Source organism: Coptis chinensis, chromosome 3 (assembly GCF_015680905.1).
Source record: "Coptis chinensis isolate HL-2020 chromosome 3, ASM1568090v1, whole genome shotgun sequence".
In the NCBI taxonomy this organism is placed as follows: Eukaryota; Viridiplantae; Streptophyta; class Magnoliopsida; order Ranunculales; family Ranunculaceae; genus Coptis; species Coptis chinensis.
Window position 1 is genome coordinate 34,485,799 of NC_141458.1, and position 23,012 is coordinate 34,508,810.

A 23,012-nucleotide genomic window follows, 5' to 3' on the forward strand; every position below is an offset into this window, starting at 1 on the left:
CCGGTTGTGTGGGTGTAATAGTCACGGGTGGTGTGACTGGAACTATGTCGCGTTGATTATTTATAGGCGGATTGTGATAGTTATTATTTACCGGAACGATACCTCTATTAGCATTATAATTATTATAACTATATTGACCTTGTGCTTGACCTTGTCGAGGTTGTGCTTGGTTGTTATAATTATTATAATTACCCTGACCCTGTCCCCTTGTCCGGAGGAGCTTGGTTATAACTGTGTTGGCCTAACATATTGATTATTGTACCCTGGAGGTGTGACTTGTTGGTTATTTCTCCAACCGAAGTTGGGATTTTGTCTCCAAGGGGCGTTAGGTTCACTATTAATAGAACAAGAATGTTCATAGGCTATAGGACAGTGGGAGTCGGGATGCTCAGGACTCCAACAGAAACTACATGGATTTGAATTTACATTCATGACGGGGATAGGCTTTTGTTGTACAGAAATGGCCTCAACCTTTTTAGTTAGAGATTCGATTAAATTTTTAAGTTCTAGATCGGGTTTAACCTCAAACATATTGGTAGCCTTAATCGTGGAGGAAGAACTAGCGGAGCGGGGAGTAATCGTCACTACCCCCAATTATTATTACGCTTTAGTCCGATCTTCCAAAAATTTGTAAGCCTCCGGGGCTCCTTTACTTAGAAACTACCCCATTCATTATGTCAAGGACTTCTTTATGGTGGTGTAGAAGTCCTTTGAAAAAGGCACCTAACTAACGGTCTTTAGCTAAGTTATGGTGTGGACACTCTATAAGCGGTCGGTGAAACGATTCCAAGCCTCGAAAAAATGATTCATGAGGATTTTGTCGGAAAAAATGAATCTTGGAAAGCATCTCATCCGTCTTTAGGGGGTGGGTAAAATGTTCCATAAACAAATTGAACAAGTTTGGCCCACGAGTCCACATTTAATTAGGCGCTTGGGCGCTTAACCAAGACGCCTTTATCAGCTAAGGTGAAGGGAAAATACCCTCAATTTAATTTGTTCCGTACCAACGGTAGGATGATGGAATGTTGTAAGGACTTGTTCAATCCTACGCGATGTGTTGGTAAGGTTTTTCATGGTCTAGACCATGGAAAAATGTAACGATTAAATATGTTTGGGGAATTCAAAATCCCGTTGGTCCTAGAAACGATGCAAGATTTAGGGCTATCGCCAAGGCTTTATAAAAGTCGAGAGAGGAGTCTCTCTTTCTTCACCCATAATATCGGTGTAGTGTGTGAAATTCTAGATAGGCGTGTTGTATTTATTTCTCTGAAAAACAAGCCGATTATACTAGAATTAAAACTCCTCCGGCGAAGATGCGAGGAGTGGAAGAAGGAGTACTGAATGCCTCCCTTTGCTACGGCGTTTGAATAAGCGTCTTGTTTACGCTGTGTTCAGTTTATATAAGAGATTAGAACACTGAAAAACTTGACAATTCCAAGTTTAAATCAACCGTGGAAATCCCGGAATTTCAGAGGAGCTGGCGCTGCTTATATCGTAGCGCAGAAAGCAAAGTCGAGAAGTCCAGAAGATAAGCGGTCGCGCTCTTTTGGCAGCGTAGCGCTCAAGGCAAAGTCGAGCTCGAGCTCGATAAGATAAGCGGTGCTTCTCTTTCTGAAGCGGCCTTCGATCGCGTTTTCTCGCCGAATTCTTCCAAAAAACGGCAACCACAAACTATGAATCAAACAAGGGGTGGGTGGGTGAAATGGGACTTAAAAATAACTAATTATATTATGAATACAATGCTAAAGTGCAACTAAGATGGCAGCGGCGCCATTTGATAATAATAAAATGAAATGAATAGTCTACCTACGAAATAATGAACTATGAATTCAAAACGTAAGTAAACTAAACTTATACTTTTACGTGTCTATTATCAAAGCTTCAACTCTCAATGCTAATTGCACTAAATGGAGTGCGAAGTTCGCTCCACTCCTAGTTCCCTAAAGCGGATTGTTTTCTAAGTCTAACTAGTCGCTCTTAAGTCAATGAGAGCTTTACGAAGGTGTTATCCTACGATGAAACTAAAATGAGTCTACGTTGAATTTAACTACTGAATACTATGGAAATATGCTTGTTTTGAATCTAGATAAAGGATTAGAGGGAATTGAATCCACCTCGAATCCAACTTAATAACCTAGTATAGATTCTTGTATCTCGATTCTTACGCCTTCTGGCAAAGAGTTTCGAGTCTAATCCCTAGTGTTCATGGCATTTCTACCGAAGTACTAATAACTAGCATGTGAAGTCGCCCACCCATTCTCATGGCTTAAACACGACTTTCTAGAGTGGAATAGAATCTACAAACAATTCTACACTAACAACTAAGTTTTCATCAAGGCTTCATCAACCCCTCTAATGGAGGTTTTAGCCTTGATTCATTAAACTAACATTTCCCATTGAATCTAAACTAAACATAATGAAAAGATTCTAACTTTATGCGATTTCACTAAACAATAATCGAAATCTAATTAATAACTATGAAATGATAACAAACAATAATGGAATTTAGATCTATAAATCGAAATTGACAAAATAACTATTTTTATTATCTAATCAATCAAGAACAATAATTTGAGAGTTTAATCTAAAACAAGAATTGAAATGAAATTAAACTTAATTAATCTAATGAAAACTAGATCTAGAATTAAGGTTTAATGGAGGCTAACTAATCTAATTTATTTTCTAACCTAACTATCTACCATTAACAATGAACTAAGCTTTTGTTCTTATAGATTCAGATCCAAAATTCGTGCATGGGCTTGGAGCCATGGGTTGGGCCAGAGAATCAGGCCCAAAAAGGCCTCTTCAGCTGCAGTTGACTTCCACAGACTTTTCGTCCACTTCTGCTCCTCTGATTGGGTCAAGGCTTAGACCATTGCAAAGCTCTTTTCCTCGCCGGTCGTTTTGACATAAGGTAGGCCTCAATCCAGGTCCGAGTCCAAAGATATGGCTTTTCGAAGTTCTGGCGACTTTTGCTCTCCGTATCTCGCTAAAGTGGTACATTTCTGCACATAATGGACTTTGAAGCCCGAGATGCATAAAAACGCCAGAATCGGTGTTAACTCTTACTTATTATTCACATAATTGGTCTAACAAGATGATTATTAAGGGGTTAAAACTACAGTTTTGGGCTCTTGCTCGAGACATGGATAGACATTTGGATACAATGTTGTCACTTGGAGAGTGAACAAAAATCTAATAAAATGTGTTGTCAATTGGTAAGTGGACCAAAATCAAAGTATCACATGTGACCTTATCATATGTGACCTTACCTTTCATATTTCGTTTTACTCTTCTATCTTTTATATCAAACAAACAACATAGCCATCTTCTTCCCACAACCAAGCTAAAAATAGGAAAAATGTCTAGAGAAGAAAAGAATTACATATAACCAAAGGTTATGGGGAGGATCTAGTAGTAATAGTTCGCCTTACGGTTTCACCGGTCGCTTCCGTACTTCGCTGAAGATGACTACATGGAAAAGAGTAAGAGATGAGCATAATGATATGATGAGGCGAAGGAGGAGGAGGAGGTTGCGCTTATTATCCATCTTCTTTGGGGCATTAATGACTCGGCAGCCATTGAAATTGAAGATGTGGATCTGGAGACAAACGCTGTGGTGGATCCGCAGGCGAGAGTACACGCTTAGAGATGGTGGTGATTTCATAAACAAAAGATAATGAGGATTACTTCACAACACCTTGTAGGTGGCCTCCTCATAAGTTTAGGCGAAGTGCGGGGATGACAAGAGAGCTTTTATGTATATGTTGCATACTTGTTGCATCATTCGACGATTACTTTAAAGACAAGGTGGATGGATTGATTACGCAAGCAATTTAAGGTTACAAAAGGGACTAGCTGCGGTGCACAATTAGCAACCGGTTGTTCTTCGATTCAACGGATGAGTATTTACAAATTGGAGATTCCACAAAGAAATGTATCTATGAAGCGTTGGTGCAAGGCAATTATCACGGCGTTTGAGGAAGAGTACTTGAGGCGACCAAGTGAAGGCGCATTAATCGCTAGGATATTAGCTGAAAAATGCGCAAGGGGTTTTCGGGAATGCTTGGATCAATCGACCGTATGCACCGGTGTGGAAGAATTGCCCAAGTGGATGGGCTGGAACACATGTAGGGTACAAGAAGGAACCAACTTTGATACTTGAAGCCGTTCGGACAAACATTGTTGGATCTGGCATTGCTTCTTCGCCTACCAGGTTAAGCGATAATGACGTTAACGCTTTCATCGTTCTCATGTTTTGAATCATTAGAGCAAGGTGGGGGCTCTGCCGTTGCATTTAATGTGAATGGTAATGACTATGATATGGGATATTATCTTGCTGATGGTATTTACCCAAAATGGGGCACATTTGTTCAAGCCATTCGTTATCCAAGAAATAAGCATGAAAAGATCTTTACTCAACGTCAAGAAGCCGCAAGAAAGGATGTTGAAAGGACGCGTTTGGAGTTTTGCGAGGCACGATGGCATATTGTTAAGGCTTCGCGTTGTCATAGTGTTGTTGTTCTTGGAGATATAATGAAGGCATGCATTATAATGCATAATATGATTGTTGAGAATGAACGCGGAGTGGAGTTTGGAATTGGAAAGGTCGAGGAAAGAAACAATACTGCGCTCTCTTTCGGAAGATGATGGTTTTCATTTTGTCTATCAGATGATTGAAGCAAGAAATAAGATCAGAAATGAAGTTACACATACTAATCTTCAAAAGGACTTAGTTGAACATGTTTTTAATTGGACTGGCATTGAAGAAACAGCAGATCCGGTACCAATTTATGATCCAAATTGGTCGGATCCGGATATGAGGGAGAAGGAGGCGAAAATTAAAATGGAAATGAAAATGTATTTCCTATGTATTTCCTAACGTGAACTATTAAGTTCCAACGTATTTCCTATGTATTTCCTAACGTGAACTATTAAGTTCCAACGTATTTCCTATGTATTTCCTAATGTATTTCCTAATGTATTTCCTATGTAGTTCCAACGTATTTAATCAGTTTGTATTTTAATGAACTATATTACAATGTATTTTAATTTGATTGGTAATTGTATTTCTATGAAAATAATTATATTGGACAGAACATACATAGTGCATTAATTAAAAAAAAAAAAGTTAGATAAAAATACATAGTTCATTAATTAAAAATACAATGAAATTAAAATACATAGTGCATTAATTAAAAAGACATTGAAATTAAAATACATAGTGCATTAATTAAAATACATAGTGCTTTAATTAAAATAAAATACTAGATAATTAAAATACATAAGCTTAGTTAGAGCTAGAACCACCTCTAGCCCTTCCCCATTCAAAGACGTATTTCAGCTTGTTGTTGCTTTCGATTATAAAAGCGGTATCGGGATGGAGGACACTTGTATCGGTCGCTAAAATCTTAGCTTCATATTGCATCTTTTGAAGCCGATTTTTTCCAATTGAACCTGATTTTTTCTGCTTGAATCCGATTTTTTCTTCTCTTGCCATCACAGTTCTTTGACCATATGCAAGTTCCCTTTCCTAAGTTCTAAGCATTTTTGTGTTTCATTTGCATCCCGTGCAAATGTATCCTCTAAACGTGTAAAGTAACCCTCCAACATACCAAATGATTTTTCTTGGTTCCTTTTGGACTTGGCTTTCTTCGATCCAAGAGGACGCTCCATTTCTTTTGGACGCTATTTCTTGAGAACCCTCCAATTCAACTCCACCAACACTTGGTGAATTAGAAGTTGAATCTTCACCATCATTTTTTGACCTTTTCCCTTTGTGGGCGGCTTGACCTTGCCTCAAAAAACGTTACTCCACTTTGGATTATCCTTGAGTATAACGTAACAATGATCAAGTGAAAAAGCCGATTTTTCTTGTAGTTGGTACGTCATCCTTGCCTCGGACAACTAAAAAAAATGGTGGTAATTAGACTAAAATAATCACTAGGACTAAGATAATTAAACTGCAATAATAATTAGACTAAGATAATAATTAGACTAAGACTAAAATGGAAATAATAAATACACTAAGATAATTAGGCGAAGACGGAAATAATTAGACTAAGACTAAGATAATCAATAAATTCCAAATTGACAACGCGTTGTAATTACCCGGCTTTGTATTGTTGTACCACTTGCATGTCGAGCCTCCACCGCATTCACAATTGCAACAAATTTGTTCATCATTTTGAAATATATTTCCACCTTCCGCTAATTGAATCGGAGACCTATCCGACCCACGTGCTTGATTGAACTCGTTTTGTTACACGATTCCAAAATCCTTTTGCATTTTGGAAAGCACCAACAATAGAGTCTTCACTAATTTTTATCCAAGCAAGACATAGAGCTTGATCATCGGACATGCTAAAGTGAGCTCTCGCTTTTGCTTGAGTGCTACCACTTGCTTGAGATGCTTGAGTTGATGCCATTTGATATTTGGTTTTTAAGAACTGATTTTAAAGAAGAAGAAATATGATATATGATTGTTGGAAGTGTGAGTTGAAATGAAACAAATGTTGTATATATACCAAAGTTTTTATTTTGACCGCTTTTTGACCGTTCGACTTTTTTGACCGTTGGTAGCCGTTAGGACTCGGACGGGATGTTGGATTCCGCCTGGTGAGTTTTGTAATCCGCATCGAATCCAACATCCCGTCCGGGTTAACAAGTCGTTGATAAACTTCGGGTGGTTGGTTTCACCTCGCTTTGAACTGGGAAAATTATCACCTTCATTATCACCCTGCATTGCACAGCAGTTTTGGACCCAAGTAGGTGATAATTATCACTACCCCCTCTCTATCACCTGCATTGCAAATGCTCTTAGTCCAAGCCACTTGATCCCCAGTGTGATGAAATAGTCATCTACTGCCATAATTGTCGATTCAAATGAATATACAAATAAAATATGCATACCATGGAGACTAAAGTCGAAAAGACTGTAAATTGAAATTTTGAGGTCTAACCAAAGTTTTATGAGAACAAAGCGAGTCGCTACATCTCCATATCTTATCTCGGTTACGATAATACAAGGTACATTCTTATAAAATTTATCTGAAGCCAAAGTATGAAAAGTCGCATCTTTTTCAATTGATGAGCATGATAAACAAAGCCGCTTCAAACCCGTGCCTATTCTTTTACTTATTTGCGAAACTCTAGATAAATCGGTTGAAATCTTTTTCCCACTTTTCTACAATCAACATAACAGTCATCGTCGTAAAATGTTAGATTCCCGATCACCGACTCTCTCTCCGAACTTATGATATTCAAAGAACTCCTAAATCATTCTCACACGTAACAAACATCTCTAACAATCCTATTAAATTTCCATCTTTCCTCAAAAATTGGTTTACCTCTATACCATAGATTGCTCGGATTATCCTTCTTCTCACTTTCAAGTAACTCCTTTACAAATTCTAGAAGATGGATAATGCATCGACATCTTGGGACGTTGTTTTAGGGATGTTATAATTTGTTTTTTTTGTAAACAAAAATTCCTAATTTTTTTATAAAGTTCAAAGTTCTTATTTCTGGCTCCATCGTAAAAACTGTAAGTATACCAAAATTGTTTCACTCCTCAAATACTCTCTCTAACATAGTATTGTTCCTCTCTAATTTCTCGGAGGTATAGAAAAAATTTAATTGTTTTGCTTGTATATCTTGATTGATATATTTTTATTGAAAAAATAGAATTTATGGAAAAGTCAACTATGCGATTATAAGTTTAAACACATTCAAAAAAAAAAAAAAAAAAAAAAAAAAAAAACTTTAAACACACCCAAATGCAATAAGCCTTTAGGGCATCTCCAATGGGGGGTGTAAACCGTATAGAGTGGAAATTTTACACCCCAAATATAAAAAAAACTCTTTCCAATAGGGGTGTTAAACCATAGGTAATAGTGTATTAGCTAATAGAGAGGGTAGGGAATTCCCCTTCTCGCTATTAGTTAATAAAAAGCCCGGACGTCACTTAAAATAACGTCTGTTTAACTTAAAAACTCGGACGTCACTTCAACACACGTTTGAAGCTTTATTTTTTAACTCGGACGTCACTTGGAGTGACGTCCCAGTTTAAATTAAAGAGGGATGTCACTTGGAGTGACGTCCGAGTTTAAAATCTATTTTTTTTACACTCTTCCATTGGAGAGTATAGAGTGTGGATATTTATGAGCTATACAATACTATACAATTAGAAGTGTAAAATCCTAATGGCACCTACGTGGAGTCTAGGTGGAGGTGTAATTTTACACCCCCCATTGGAGATGCCCTTATAAATGTAAAGTCATGTAAAGTCAGAGAATAATGAATAATTATTTTTGTAGGATCTCTTACTACCGCTATTCTCAGTCACGTATTTTAATTCTTCTTATTCTTCATATTTTAATCTCACTTCCAAGTTAGTTTTCAACAATAAGAAAATTGAAATCATTTACTGATTGATATGGCCGCAATTCAATTGTAGTTATTTCCGCACTAATTTACTCCAATTCATTTACTAGAGATTGAGACCACGAGTGGACAAATATGAAACTAAAGTTTGATAGATTTAACTTGGAAAACATGTATCATTATCTTCTTCATATTTTTTTTTCATATGGTTTTCAAACTCACTTTCACTTATAAGTTAGTTTCCTAAAGCAACCCAACTTGTTGTTGTTGTTTGTGTTTTATAGGTGCTCGTTTTTAGGATAGATATAACATTTTGGAATTTTGGATTATATTTCAACAAGTATATTCCTACACACTATTGGTACATATTACTCCTATTTACCATTCCTACCTACTATTTGTACATATTACTCCTATTTACCAGTCCTACCTACTATTTGTACATATTACCCCTACTTACTATTTTACTAACTGGTAATGGTTGATTTATATCGAAATACGTGGTTATATCAAAACACTAACTGGTAAAGGTTGATTTAAACAATATTTAGAAATAGGAGTAGAAGTGTGGTACTCTTGGGGAGTGGCCCAATGAGGGGTATGATGGAAAGGAACATAGCTAGCCTAGGTATGGATGACGGTTGTGCCATTGTGTGATTCCACTTCATTTAGACGGCTGTCCAAAGATCCTAGTAAAAAGTAATGATTCTCCAAATCCTTATGTATATGCTTTTTCAAGCACAATTGGTTATGAAATTTGTGAAAACTCTACAATTAAGCTTGCTTAGGCGGATAGTTTTTAGGATAGGTGACCTCCTGGGAAGTCTCGTCTGGACGAAACTCCACGTCGGAGGTCCGCAGTGACTAGCTAAGTGGAGACAATATCGGTGTGTTATGATAGAACGGATCGTTACAAAAAGTGAGATATAATAAGTAGTAGTCCCCACTCATCAAAATAAATGAGTGTCATCTTCAAATTGATAATTAGAGGAGCCTAACCACTCCTACCCATAAGTACACTTACATAAATAATTCAACCTAGTACACTCCTACCCAATAGGATTTTGTGTAAGTGTACCAAAAGAAATGGCTGAATTTTAGGATTTATTAACACTACACAATTTTCAAATTTGTCACACTTTTTTTTTTATAAGGTTAGACATATTCCCAAATAGATCGATCTTCAAAAAAATGGAGGTGACTCACCCACATCTACTTATGGCATAAAAGAATTCAGTTTTGCTTGCCAAGCTTAGTTGGAAACTTCTTAAGAATCAAGAGTCTTTACGGGCATTTTTCTTCAAGTCTGTATACTCTAAGTGGTGGAAACTCAAAGATATAACAAAGATGCCAAATGAGTGCTCTTACTTATGGAAGGGCTTGTGCAAGCATCTGTAGGTAGTTTCTGGCAACTCAGTTTGGATGGTTGGTAATGGGAAGAATGTGTCTTTGTGTAATGATCCTTGGATTATAGCCAATGACAAACCTCTTACTCTTGAAGATTTCGAACTTCTTGATCCTAATCTACACTTGCTTACTATAAACCACCTCATATATCCAAAGTCTAGCACCTGAAACTTGAATAGAATTGGAGATATGTTTTCAATTCACATAAAAAATACCATCAGCTCTACCACATTAGACCTAATGTGTTAGAAGACAACCTAATTTGGTTAGGAACTAGAAAAAGGAAACTTCACAGTCAAGACAACCTATCATAACATTTGCAGTGACCCATATTCAGCCCAATCTTCCACCTTCAACCCTAGAATTGTCAAAAGCAACTGGAATATGAAAGTTGAAGCTAGTATTCAATTATAATTATCTTTGTGGAAATTAAACTTTACTTCCACTATCTCCCATCATGTGAAAAAATCCCTACCAAAGTCTTTAAATGTGACAAATCATGTTGTTTATGTTACAAAATCATTGAGTCTGATTACCATCTTTTCTTTAGTTGTGATTGGATAAAGAAAGTCTGGCTTGCATCAACTGCTGCTGTTGGAATAGAAGCTCACAATTTCACTGACAGTAAGCAATTAATGCCTTAATGGGTAGAACTTTTTTTAGACTGGCTGATGATTACATTGATCTGAAGCAAAGAGGTCTATATTGTTTAATTATGCTCTATGAAATCTGGAAACACATGAATATAATAGAATTAGATTTGAGCATGCTCTTCTATTTATGACTGAAATTTGGAGAAATGTTTACTCCACCTGGAATTTGCATTTAAAAGCCTTCAAGACAGAGAATGGGAGTATTCTACATGTTCCTATACCTGCAATCAATGTAACTGACTACAGGATTCATGCCCTCTATGATGCTGCCTTTGACAGTAACAAATGTTTGGGAGCAGCAAGAGCAATATGTAAGGACCATAATGGAAGTACACTAAGAACATGATTCACCAAGTTCAAAGCTAGGACTTCTCAGCAGGCAGAATTCTTAGCAGCTGAACTGGCATGCAAGTTGATTCCACAAATGGCACCAGGAACTGCAGTACTTTTGGGAGACAATCAAACAGTGGTTAATACACTCCAGAATGATATGGAGACTACTTAATGGATCAATTTGCCTATAGTAGGAAGTATTAGAAATATTTGTAATGAACTTACTTTCCCTGTTAGTCATAACTGGATTAGCATAAATAGTAATGGGGAGGCTCATGCTACTGCCAAATGGGAACTTAGATTTAATGGAACTGAGCCTCCACCAAGTTTTTTGAGTTGTAACCCATACAATTTAGAAATTTAATAGAATGGAGAGGGTATCATCGAGAAAAAAAAAACGTATGGCAAAAATTTGGGACTCAACTTTAATGGACGGTACCTAAGAAAGAAGAGCATATATGGGTTAGCCTGGTAGGTGACCAGAAGTCCATAACACTTCTAAACGTACTGCAAAATAGAGATACTAGTGTGAAGCTTTAGGTGGTACTAGACAATAATCAACAGCTTGCACATGTATTTTTTGGTTAAGAACTATTTAAGGGTAAGAAAAAGCTTTATAAAAGTATGACACATATACGTCGGGGAATGTTAGCTTGTAGGATAACAGAGCAACAAAATCGTTAGGATATATAAATAACAATTTGTTATTTGATTGTTGAATAAAGTGTGATGAAATGACAGAAAAATTAGAATTGAGTTCAGCATTAGTTTCATTCTTAGCAACGTCTTGTCGCGTCAATTCTTCGTGTGCAATTGAAAACACATGTTCTGAACCTCAAGTCCTGAACTAATGTCCAAACTGGGTGCTTGTGAGTCGTGACTTTGTGAGTTGTGTGACTTGTGAGTTGTGACACAGTCACAATTCATGGATGGAAATTAGTCGTAGGACTGGTTGGGAACTTGGGATCACGGACCTGCAAAAGAAAACACACAAACGTAGTAGAACCACAGAAGAACCCAGCCCTTTAGCCCATTGGCCCATACACGCAAATGCTGACTCCTAAAATCATAAGCCCGATTCCAATTGTATTCACCATTGAGTGGGTGTCATCACTGTCCCCTTGTTGGCAAACTCTGCACACTAATTTGTCTCTGTACATCGGACGCGTGTTGGTAGAATTTCACACGAGAGCACTCTTCCAAAACACGACAAAAATAGGTCCAAATTTCGGAGCCGCCAACCGTCCCGTGGCAGTAGACGCCAATAAATAACACCAAAACTGCAGAACATTGGGCCTTCCCGCCACCTTTCGGTCCAACAACAAGACACGTATCAAATGGTCCCCACTCATTTTCCCTCTTTAAAAGCACTTCATCTGAACCGTTGACTTTAAAAGCACCTGAAACATAATGATCCAACGGTTACTGTCTTTTCACGCCACTTCCGTTGTTTACAATTTATTATTTATTCCACTTGAACCCAGGATCGAAGGAGATTTTTTGGCTGCAGTTACAAGTTTGTCCTTACACTAATTAGGTGCTTGGTAGACAATTATTGGTTTATTAAAAGTTATGTACTTTGCTAAACACTCTAGTCCTTGATGGTACTTTTATCAATTATCCTTTACTTTCCAAGATTCTCTTAACCATGTGAACTAGGTGAGATTCGGTACACCAGCATTTCTTTCACTTTGATGCTACCAACATGCAGATGCTGCCACCAAATAAAAGCGTCAGATGTTTAACTGGAAATGGGATCTAAACCTTGGCCCAGCCAACTGATAGCTACTGCTCAAACAAAATTGGAATTGTATCAAAGTAAAGAAATGCTGATAGCTACTTCTAGCACTCTAGCTATTCAGCTAGAATCTTAGAAGGGGACATATTGTTTCTATGAACTTGGGAGTATCAGATTTATCTATCGGGTACAATTGTGAAGTGTCAAGACTCAAGAGTATCTTTTCTTGGTGACTGCTGACAGGATTCTTTTATATGACGGTGACTCTAGATGCCTCGTATGTACCTGTCAAACCACAGCCACTAATTATCAGCCACCAAAGTATATTAATAAAATTTTGTTCATAATTACCTTTACCTCTTTATTGAGTTCAGTCATGTCTATCTTCAAGTGAAGATGATCGAGTTGCAAAATTAAAGATACACAATGATAATTGGATATACTGTATAGCAATCGATCTCTTGTCGGATTTTATCTACCCGGTCCACTTTGTTATTAGGAGGTGCTTCGGTGTCACGCTCATCAGACTTTGAGATTAAGCCTTACAATGTTCAACAAAATTGATCTCACTTTATTTTTTCCTGTTGACTGTTGTAGATCGAGTGGGATCAGTGACTACTACCAGTCATCAAGTTTCAACAGCAAACTCTGGTTAAATTTGCTGATACACACCAAAGTTGAGCGAATTGAATGGGCCAAGTTATTAGTACACTCAAATCAAGCAATGCACGAACAAAATGCAGCTCATAAATATCACAACACGTGTTCACAAAAAAGTCCACTTAACAAAATCAAATAATCTAATTTCACTTTTCTACCCTCGCATTAAACTTTTCAAATAAAACAAACCATATATTACACCCAAGGGCACATTAGTCATTAAAACAATTAATAAATAACTTTTAGTAACAAAAACACATTTTCCTCACTTCTTCAAACCTTGTCTCTTTTTTCTCTCCGTTCTTCAACTCAACAAAATTTAGGGTTTTCCTATTAATCAAAGTGTTATCTGGTAACAATTTTTCAACTCCAATCTCATTTTTTTACTGAATTACAACTATATCTACTGTTTCTGTGTTGTATTAGGGTTTAGTGAAGGTTTAAGCTGGAAATGATACTGTGTTATTTATGTTTTACTGAATTTTAGGGTTTAAATTGTGTTTTTTTTATGATGGTCAATGTGAATTATGAGTTTAGTTCTCTTTTGTGGATTGTTTCTATGTTTGTATATGTAGAGTAAAGAGTTTGTTTATTTAAAATTCTGTTCAAATACTGTTTTGTATCACTTTTTAGAAGGTTTTTAGGTGGAATGTAGTTTCTGTGAAGTTAATTTGTTGTAAAGATAAGTTCTTTTTAGTTTTTTTTTGTTACTGTATTGTGTTAAAGAAGATGACTTGCATAGATAACGCGAATTAATTGGATAGTTTAGCTGATTTTGACATGACATGAGGCTCGAGAAGTGTTTTCAGGTTTGACTAGAAAATTCATGTTTAAAGGAAACTTTGTATAGAATTTGTTGCATTAGTGTTATCAAACTGCAAAAGACTCGATCAGGTTTGGCAGTTGTACCATGATCCCATGGCCGTTGTACCACACGTAATATTCCTCAAAGGGGAATGTCTTTCATTAACAAACAAATTTGGTCCAGATAAAACATATAACATAGAGTCATTGCTTTGGTTTCAATTTGGATACTGAAGTACAACCTATGCATGACTCAGAGGTGTAAGGGTGAATGATTCTGAAGCAAAAGTAGCATTTGAATTTGGAGTGTAAGTCATAGATAGTAGGAATTTGGTATCAGGGAATTATGTATCTCTTGTAACATAGGAACCAAGAATAAGTTCAAACATTACTATGCCTTGCAGAGATAATCTGTATGCCATTTGAGGAAATTACTATTTGAAGGTTTTATGTCGAGTTGTCGACACTCTGGAGATACATTTTTTAGTTTACAATTTTATTTCCTTGAAGTTCCAACTTGAATTTTCAGGAAGTTGGTCTAAATATTTTTCTAGGGTTTCTTTCTTCCTTTAGGGTTCCGGGGCTTACTTGTCGGTCTTTCCTGTGTGCATGGCTGCTGTCTCCTTCCTTTCTATGGTTTTAAATTTATAATTTGAATGCAGTTGTGCCATTCTTGTTTGTGAATGACATAATAGTTAACAGTCTGAGTTGCTTTTCAGGATAACCAGAATCAATTGCAGGTAGATACGAAAGTTCCACATTCTTTGATAAAATGGCAACTGAGAGTCCCATGAGATTGGTGGAAAGTACTGGACTTAGAAAGTGGCCTTCATCTAAGGAGGTTGCATCATTCACTTCATCAAGTAATATGGCAGCTGAGGAGTTGGGATTGCTGTTGAACGGGCACAGATACCAAGTAAATAGGAGAGAGGTGGTACCTAACAGAAGTGGAAGTGCACCACCAAGCATGGAGGGTTCTTTTACTGCTATAGCGAACCTCATAGCCCAGCAGAATATCAGTGTGGACACAAGCTTGGAAAACTTGAGCAATGCAATAAAAAACTGTGAGTCTGAGGAGCAGCTCCGTGCTGATCCGGCGTACTTGGCTTATTACTGCTCCAATGTGAACTTGAACCCAAGACTTCCTCCACCTCTTATCTCAAGGGAGAACCGCCGCTTGGTTCGTCACATTGGTGGTTATGGTGGTAATTGGAAAGTGACTTCGTTTGATGACAACAGCAATGGATCCTTGCTTCTACCTCAAGGCACTCTCTCTACCCATAAGGAGGAATCTGAGGATGATAGATCACCCCGACAGGATTGTGGTGATTGGGAAGAGAGGAGATCATTAGCTGGACGTCATAAAAGTATAGTAGATCTCATACAGGTACAGAACTTAATCGTATGGTATCCTGTGTAGTATTATACTCATTGTAATTTCTGTTCCTATGTACGTTTTGGGTGCAGGCTGTTGGGTTTTTGTTGCAGTGTATCGTCTCAGTCCAGTTAAATGGTTAGAATTGTTTAATTTTTTCAGGAGGATTTCCCTCGCACACCATCTCCTGTGTATGATCAGCAGCACTCCTCCAACGACTCAACAGCTCAGGAAGTTGCTGAACCTGATAACCTTGGCAAATCATTGCAAGAGTCTTCTATAAGCACAACAAAGCTACCAGAGTTGAATGTCGCTGCTTTTCCTAGGTCACTGTCTCTTGTGGGCACAGGGGTTCCACAACGTGGTCTAAAAGGAGATTTGAGCAGTGTTGATGTCCATGTGGAGGACAAAGGCTCAATTGGTGGCTTGACTGAGTCTGATATTACTGGTGTTGGATCTGAAATGAAAGGTCTTAGTATATCCAGCCTGCAGAATAGCAAGAAACAAAATAATGGCCCGCAGCAGCACCATTTGCGTGGACAACGAGGTGTTGCACATCAAGTTCAAGGACCTCAGTCTCAGGAAATTAACCAGTCATACAATGGTATGGATCAATCTTACCATCATCATCCCAAGGTCCCTGTTGATGTTCAGTCAGTAATCCAATCCTCTGGAATTTCACCTCCAGCGTATGCGACTGCGACGACCTATATGGCTTCTGGGGGACCATTTTACTCTAACTTGCAGCCTCCGCCCTTGTTTGCTCCACAGTACACTGTAGGGGGGTATGCTTTGAATACGGCACTTCCACCTCCTTTTATAACTGGATACCCTCCTCCTATGAGTTTTGATGTGACAGCTGGTCCAAGTCTCCACGCCAGGACTGCCGGTGTTTCAACTGTGGGAAGCAATGTGCCTGGAGTTGATTTGCAACATTTATACAAGTTTTATGGACAACTTGGATTCCCCATGCAACCTTCTTTCGTTGATCCTGTTTATATGCAGTACTTTCAGCATCCTCCTGATGGTCCTTATGGGACTTCAAACCCATATGATCCGTTAGGGTCTAGATTTAATATTATTGGAAGTCAGGCTGAAGCCTTTGAATATCAGAAAGCGCTGCCGCTGGGTGCATACGCTGCTGAGCAGAAGCCACAATATCAAAGAACTGGAGGTATAAATAATACGAACATCAAAAAAGGAGGGATCACTAATCTGAACTATCTTGGAAGCCCTCCTAGCATGGGTGTCCTGATGCAACTCCCAACCTCTCCACTTGCTAGTCCTGTAGTACCAGGATCTCCAATTGGCGGGATGGGTCCTGCAGGAAGGAGAAATGACTTGAGGTTTCCACCAAGTAGTAGAAATAGCGGAACTTATAACATATGGCAAGGGCAAAGAGGAAATGACAGGTTTGAAGATCCCAAAACATTCTCGTTTCTCGAAGAGTTGAAATCTAGTAAAGCGCGGAGATTTGAGCTTTCTGATATTGCTGGACGTATTGTTGAATTCAGGTAATTTTAGTTCGTATTTCTTTCAACGAGCTTATAAAAATTGACAAATATGTGATAAAATCTAAAAAATAAAATGTTAATCGAAAAATCTAAAATCTAAAAAATAAAGGATTTATTCTTTCTACATGTGTGGTTGCAGTGCTGATCAACATGGGAGCCGATTTATTCAGCAGAAGCTGGAAAACTGTAGTATTGAAGAGAAGTCATCTGTGTTCAAAGAAGTTCTTCCACATGTTTCTAAATTAATGATTGATGTATTTGGAAACTATGTTATTCAAAAGGTGAACTTCTTCTGTTGTCTGTCTTTGTTGGTCTGAAGTGTATTCTCGTAATTATGTTCCAAGATTATGCATTTACATCTACCTACTTTGTAAATGTGCTCCTCCTATGCTGACAGTTCTTTGAGCATGGGAGCAATGAGCAGAGGAAAGAGCTTGCGGACCAACTTGCTGGTCATATTCTTCCGTTAAGTCTTCAGATGTATGGTTGTCGTGTAATCCAGAAGGTACTGTATTTTCTGACTTTATCAAGTAATTACTTGGTATTTATCTGCTCTTTTTCTTGTCAATAACTATCAGTATATCCAGTCAGTTTGATATGTATGGTATAATTGTTTTTAAGTACAATGAATTCCTAAGAACGACCTATAAACGTGGTCTGTTGTTCCCTCCATTTTCTGCTTTGTCATGTTCAGAGCCATGGATGATTGGTTAACTTTGTGACGTATGAAAGTAAAATTTACTTGTATATTTATTTTGATTGGTAAGAGGTAGTAATATCGCCAACACGATTTTTGTTTATGACTTTGTAAAAGTCTGCTATACTGAATCAATCAAACCTCTGAAAATAAATATGGTTGTATTGAAACTTTGGGTACTGCTGAGGTTATCAGTCCATGTAAGAATGAGGACAGATGGGAGTGGATATGGGGTACGAGTTACCTTTTTTCCGAAATTGGTTAATCCTCTCCATTCAAGGGATAGTTTCATATGGAGTGTTGAATGGGGCAGAATACTCACTGTTTAACAGTTTAAAAAGAGGGGTGATGATACCAGAGGTCTGGGGCTCGAACCCTGCCAGCATCAAAGAGTTACTGACCTCATTTAAAACAGGCTTGCCAAAAAAAAAAAAAAAAAAAAAAAAAAAAAAAGGGGGTGAAAATCCCAAATAGTTGTGCTTCATCATAAAAGGAAGAATGTGTTATTCATTTGTTGTTGACTTGTTCTTTTACCAATGAAATGTGGAGAAGACTTCTGGTGGCCCTTGGCTATTGAGTTCCTCCAAGAGGTATCGGGTACTAGACTGGATTGGAGTTTGACAATGCTTCATGCTTGAAACTTCTTCTGTTTGTAACTTGTTACATGCTCTTGAAAGCATGGGATAGCGTAATCTTCTGGGACAAGACTTCCATTCCTGATTGAATCATTGGGGTCAAGGCTTGTCATTGGTTGTGGTCGTTTAAGTAATGAAATCATAGGGATGAGGTCTGGAGGTCTCATTGTTAGCTGGCGGTCTGTTAAATTAAGGAGATGATAGATTGATATTGTAGAATATATACCTAAAATTCTTTCCTAGGGCTTATTGAGTGGATTTCTCTTTCACCCGTGTATAAGTGATTAAGGAGATGATAGATTGATATTGTAGAATATATACCTAAAATTCTTTCCTAGGGCTTATTGAGTGGATATCTCTTTCACCCATGTATAAGTGCAGGTTGGAAGGCCTTGTATGCATCTTTCCCTACCCTTTGCTACCGCTTTATTTTGTGTTATTGTTTTTGGGCTTTGTGCAATTATGCCCCTTCTAGTTAAATAAGGCGTGAAGCAAGGACCAAAATATCGGTGATATATCTGATATATTGGTGATATATCCAATATGTCACCGATATATATCGTTTTTTTGGTACACCGACATCGATATTTTCGACATATATCCACCGAATCTTTTTTTCTGATATATATCGGAATTTTCGATATAAAACTTCATATCACCGATATAATCGATATATACGATATATATCGTTTGACTTTTTGACAATTTTTTAATATAAATATGATATTTCCAATATATTTCCGATATATATGATATTTCCGATATTTTAAATAGTTTGGACTGGTCACAAAAAAAATGGATATATCCGATATATATCGGTTTTTGGGCACACCGATACCGATATTTTGGTCCTTGGCGTGAAGTGAAAAATAAAAAAAAGGAATAAAATAACTAGTCGATATTGCAGATCTTTGTCCCCTCCTCCTCCTCCTCCTCCTCCTCCTCCTCAACCAAATGTGAATATACACCTGTATATGAGTCTGCTTTCCTATATAAAATGGTCCCTTTCCCTCTTGCTCAATTCAAGCAGTGTTGATTGAAAATATACATGGTTAACAAAATATTATATAGGTTTGATCGGTAAAGAAGGAAATATATTTGAAATGAGTAGATATTGAATGAATATCAAGTACTTTGCTATATCAAATTTGCTACACCACTTAAAATAAATGTGATTGCTGAGGCTAGTGCAAACCACTATCATCATGAGAGAGACCCAGCTTTTCAATGAGCCAATCTTCTTGAAATCTATAAGGACTATAGTTTCTAGCATATAGCTCTGGTATGTGTATCAGTATCAAACATGGCGGAGTACGAAAAGTTGAGGTATATAAACTTCAATATCTCTCTATGTAGTATTCAACATGGATACATGTCCTTGTATCCGTCTTGGATATTCTTGAAAATATGATCCGTCAATGTTACATAGACTCTGATGTTTGTCATGATGCATTGTTGCCTATGTCCCTTAAGCTACTTTTCTCTTATTTGCATTATTCTCTAACACAACATGCATAAATCATAACTCACTTGTATGTACAAAATTATGTTCTCTTCAAGGGCTTAGTTAATCACATTTTGGTATTTTTCTATAGGCCCTCGAGGTTATTGAGCTTGATCAGAAAACACGGCTTGTTCATGAGCTTGATGGACATGTCATGCAATGTGTACGTGATCAAAATGGAAATCATGTGATACAAAAGTGCATCGAATGTGTTCCTACTGAGAAAATTGGATTTATCATTTCTGCTTTTCATGGTCAAGTTACAGCCCTTTCTAAACATCCTTATGGTTGCCGTGTGATACAGGTAAGCTAAAACTTCTCTGATTGAAGACATTTTATTTTTTTTATGGTTTATCAATTCTGTATCCTCATGGAGATGGTATATTATTTTGGATAGAGAGTTCTGGAGCATTGTACAGATGAGTTGCAAAGTCAGGGCATAGTGGATGAGATCTTGGAATCTGCTTGTGAATTGGCTGAAGATCAGTACGGCAATTATGTTACCCAGGTGGGTTATGTCTGCCCTGTCTCTGAATAACAGACATCCATACATCCATACATGCATACATCATACATATGTATTGGTTTGTCAAATATCATAGGTGTCTATTGATATTTTGACAAATCTTTAATACCTTAATGGTGTTCATAACTGATGGGACCTCACAAAGTTTCAGATTGTTTTAATCTTTACCTTTATCCAATGTGGTCTTCACGTTTACCAGGAAAGAATGATGAAGAATGATTGATCCATAATTTTTAAAATTTGAATCTCTTTCAACATGGTTAGAATGAGCTATTCTGAGTGAAGATCATCTCTACATAAATCCACCCCCTAACTTATCTCTTTGTTTTGCACTGAGAGTGTTGTCATGAATCCCAACCGTACAAAAGTCATTTTTTGTTTTTGTAGCATGAAGATGTTTCTTTGATGTTACTGCCATATTGAATTTTGAGAAATTTCCATTAATTGGACACCATACATATGATTAGATGTGCTCAAACATAATGGTTTTTTTGCTCTTCGCAACCACTACCTCACCTTTGTATCTATTTACATGCATGGTTTTGTACGTACTTGATTTAACGGTATTATTTAGTCTTCTGTTTTGAACCACTATGACTTGTTTTCACCCGCAAAGGAAATGCAGAAAAAAAAAAGAAAAGAAAAAGAAAACAGAGAAGAGAGCTATAACGTTTTTTTTTCGAAAGTTGTTGTGCATGTATGGACAATATGCATGTGAGTAATGTATAAGAAGCTTTTATATAGCAATTTCCATAGTTTCCTCGGCTGGATCATCCAACGTTATCTAAAATTTTGTAGTGAACTCAACTGTAGAATGACAAGGTTAGGGAGTATTATAGTCCAGTTCACTTACTTTGGGTCAATATTATGTGTCTGCAGCATATCCAAAATAGCCACTTGGTAAGTTCCATTTATGGGAAGGGATATTAACCTTATAGATGTGCAGTCTGATGTATTAATTTCTATATCACCGATGCTTGCAGCATGTTTTGGAAAGAGGATTTATGGGAAGGGATATTAACCTTATAGATGTGCAGTCTGATGTATTAATTTCTATATCACCGATGCTTGCAGCATGTTTTGGAAAGAGGAAGGCCTCATGAACGGAGTCAAATTATTAACAAAATGGCAGGGAAAATAGTCCAGATGAGCCAGCATAAGTTTGCTTCAAATGTTGTGGAGAAGTGTTTGGCACATGGGGATCCTTTTGAACGGGATATATTGATAGAGGAGATTGTTGGACAAACCGAGGGAAATGATAATTTATTGGTAAGTCATTCTCATATATTTTAAGGGTTCTAGTAATCTTGCCGAATATGTCATGAGCGTTTTTTAATCTGTCTCTATATTGCTTCCTCCATCTAACATGTACTATTTGGCTGTCACGATTAGTAAGTTTAGGAAGAGTTCTTGCTATGGGTTACAATATAGGCGGTCCACATAATTGCTGTGTTATGAATCATCGCAATTCTATTTATATACACTTTAATTATATTGATGTCCTATTCTGTTCATTATCCCGAAGATTGTTCTGGTACTGGAAAAAATTCGTTTCTCTTTATATTTTACTGGAGCTGATGCTTGTGCTTTCTGTCTTTCTATCTCAGACAATGATGAAGGACCAGTTTGCTAATTATGTTGTCCAGAAGATTCTTGAGATATGTTCTGATAAGCAACGAGAAATATTGCTCAGTCGTATAAGAGCCCACCTTCATGCTTTGAAGAAGTACACTTACGGGAAACATGTTGTTGTCCGGTTTGAACAGTTGTCCAGCGAAGGTTGGTATCTCCATAAATTGTTCCTGCACTACTATTAAGCAGTTAGTATGTGTTCCTTTTTGGAGCCTTTGTATTTAAAAGAATTGTTTGGTATCTGTTTCACTTATTGAGTGAGATCATGATAGCCTCTTGTACAATAATGAATATATAGGATAAAGGTAGCTCAAGTAGAATTTCATGCTCAAATTTTTTTGTCTCTCATAAATCATAAATAATTTTAAAGTTTTTGTTCTTCCTTTTTCTCTGATATGCAGAAGATCTTGCTTTGGAAACATGATTCTTTGGACACCCGAGGATAGGCAGAAGGCCAACTGCCCAAGTCTAAAGTTTGACTCGGTGATTCTAGTTCCCACGTCAGTAACAGCATTGGAAAAGCCGGCTTGCAGGCTCATTTTTTGGTCAAAGACTATTTGATGCCTAAAGTGGGCACATGATTTGGACCCTCATGTATTTATTTTTTCGGTAAACACCCTCATGTATTTACGTAGCTAGTTTCTGATAATGTAAATATAGCATGTAATATGTATGTTTATGTTTGTAAGTATTGATACCTGTACATAAACTGTGGTGTAATTACGAATGGGCAATATATTGCAAAAAGCTCTGGTTATTTGGTTATGTACAAATTATTTATGAACTTCTTTGTCTCCAATGTCCTTCCCTCGTAAGGCACTGCTGCTGCATTTTTCAGAAAAAGGCAGATTTGACCCCTCTAACGTGTCCCAAATTATTGATTTAAACCCAAGAATTACTTTCAGGCAATTTTAACCATATACTTGGAGCTGGTGTCTTGGAACCTCAGACTAAACATGCGTAGGAATTGACTTGGATTTCTTTGTTTATTTAGAAATATCAATGGGCAAGTTCAGCTAGAAGATAGGAGTCTTATACGGACACGGACCTATTTTTTAGACCTATCATTACGACTTACTATTTGGATAACGGACACGTATCTCTATGTAAATCAATGATTGCCATTAATAGGTCGGTTAAGTAGGTTAA

At 37.2% G+C, this 23,012-nt stretch overlaps 1 protein-coding gene across 2 annotated transcripts; it reads left to right on the top strand.

Annotated features, from left to right (window-relative positions):
• The first annotated feature begins 13,389 nt into the window (after positions 1 to 13,389).
• Positions 13,390 to 22,636, top strand: PUM5 (pumilio 5). 2 transcript variants are annotated; one of them, XR_015218453.1, is made up of 10 exons: positions 13,390 to 13,528; positions 14,700 to 15,367; positions 15,518 to 16,869; positions 17,009 to 17,150; positions 17,267 to 17,374; positions 19,797 to 20,009; positions 20,103 to 20,213; positions 21,215 to 21,500; positions 21,839 to 22,010; positions 22,265 to 22,636. XR_015218453.1 is itself a non-coding variant. In XM_086601622.1 (10 exons), the coding sequence occupies exons 2-10, from the start codon at positions 14,753 to 14,755 to the stop codon at positions 22,285 to 22,287; spliced, it is 2,931 nt and encodes a 976-aa protein (XP_086457748.1). In that variant the 5' UTR covers positions 13,390 to 13,528; positions 14,700 to 14,752; the 3' UTR covers positions 22,288 to 22,636. The 2 variants fall into 2 exon arrangements, 1 of the variants encoding a protein (XP_086457748.1); XM_086601622.1 differs by having other exon boundaries at positions 21,306 to 21,500.
• The last annotated feature ends 376 nt before the right edge of the window (positions 22,637 to 23,012 follow it).

Coding starts and splice junctions, on each gene's coding strand:
- PUM5 (XM_086601622.1), top strand. CDS start 14,753: ATGGCAACTGAGAGTCCCATGAGATTGGTGGAAAGTACTGGACTTAGA. Junction 17,151..17,266: donor GAAACTATGTTATTCAAAAG/GTGAACTTCTTC, acceptor CTATGCTGACAG/TTCTTTGAGCATGGGAGCAA. Junction 20,010..20,102: donor ATGGTTGCCGTGTGATACAG/GTAAGCTAAAAC, acceptor TATTTTGGATAG/AGAGTTCTGGAGCATTGTAC.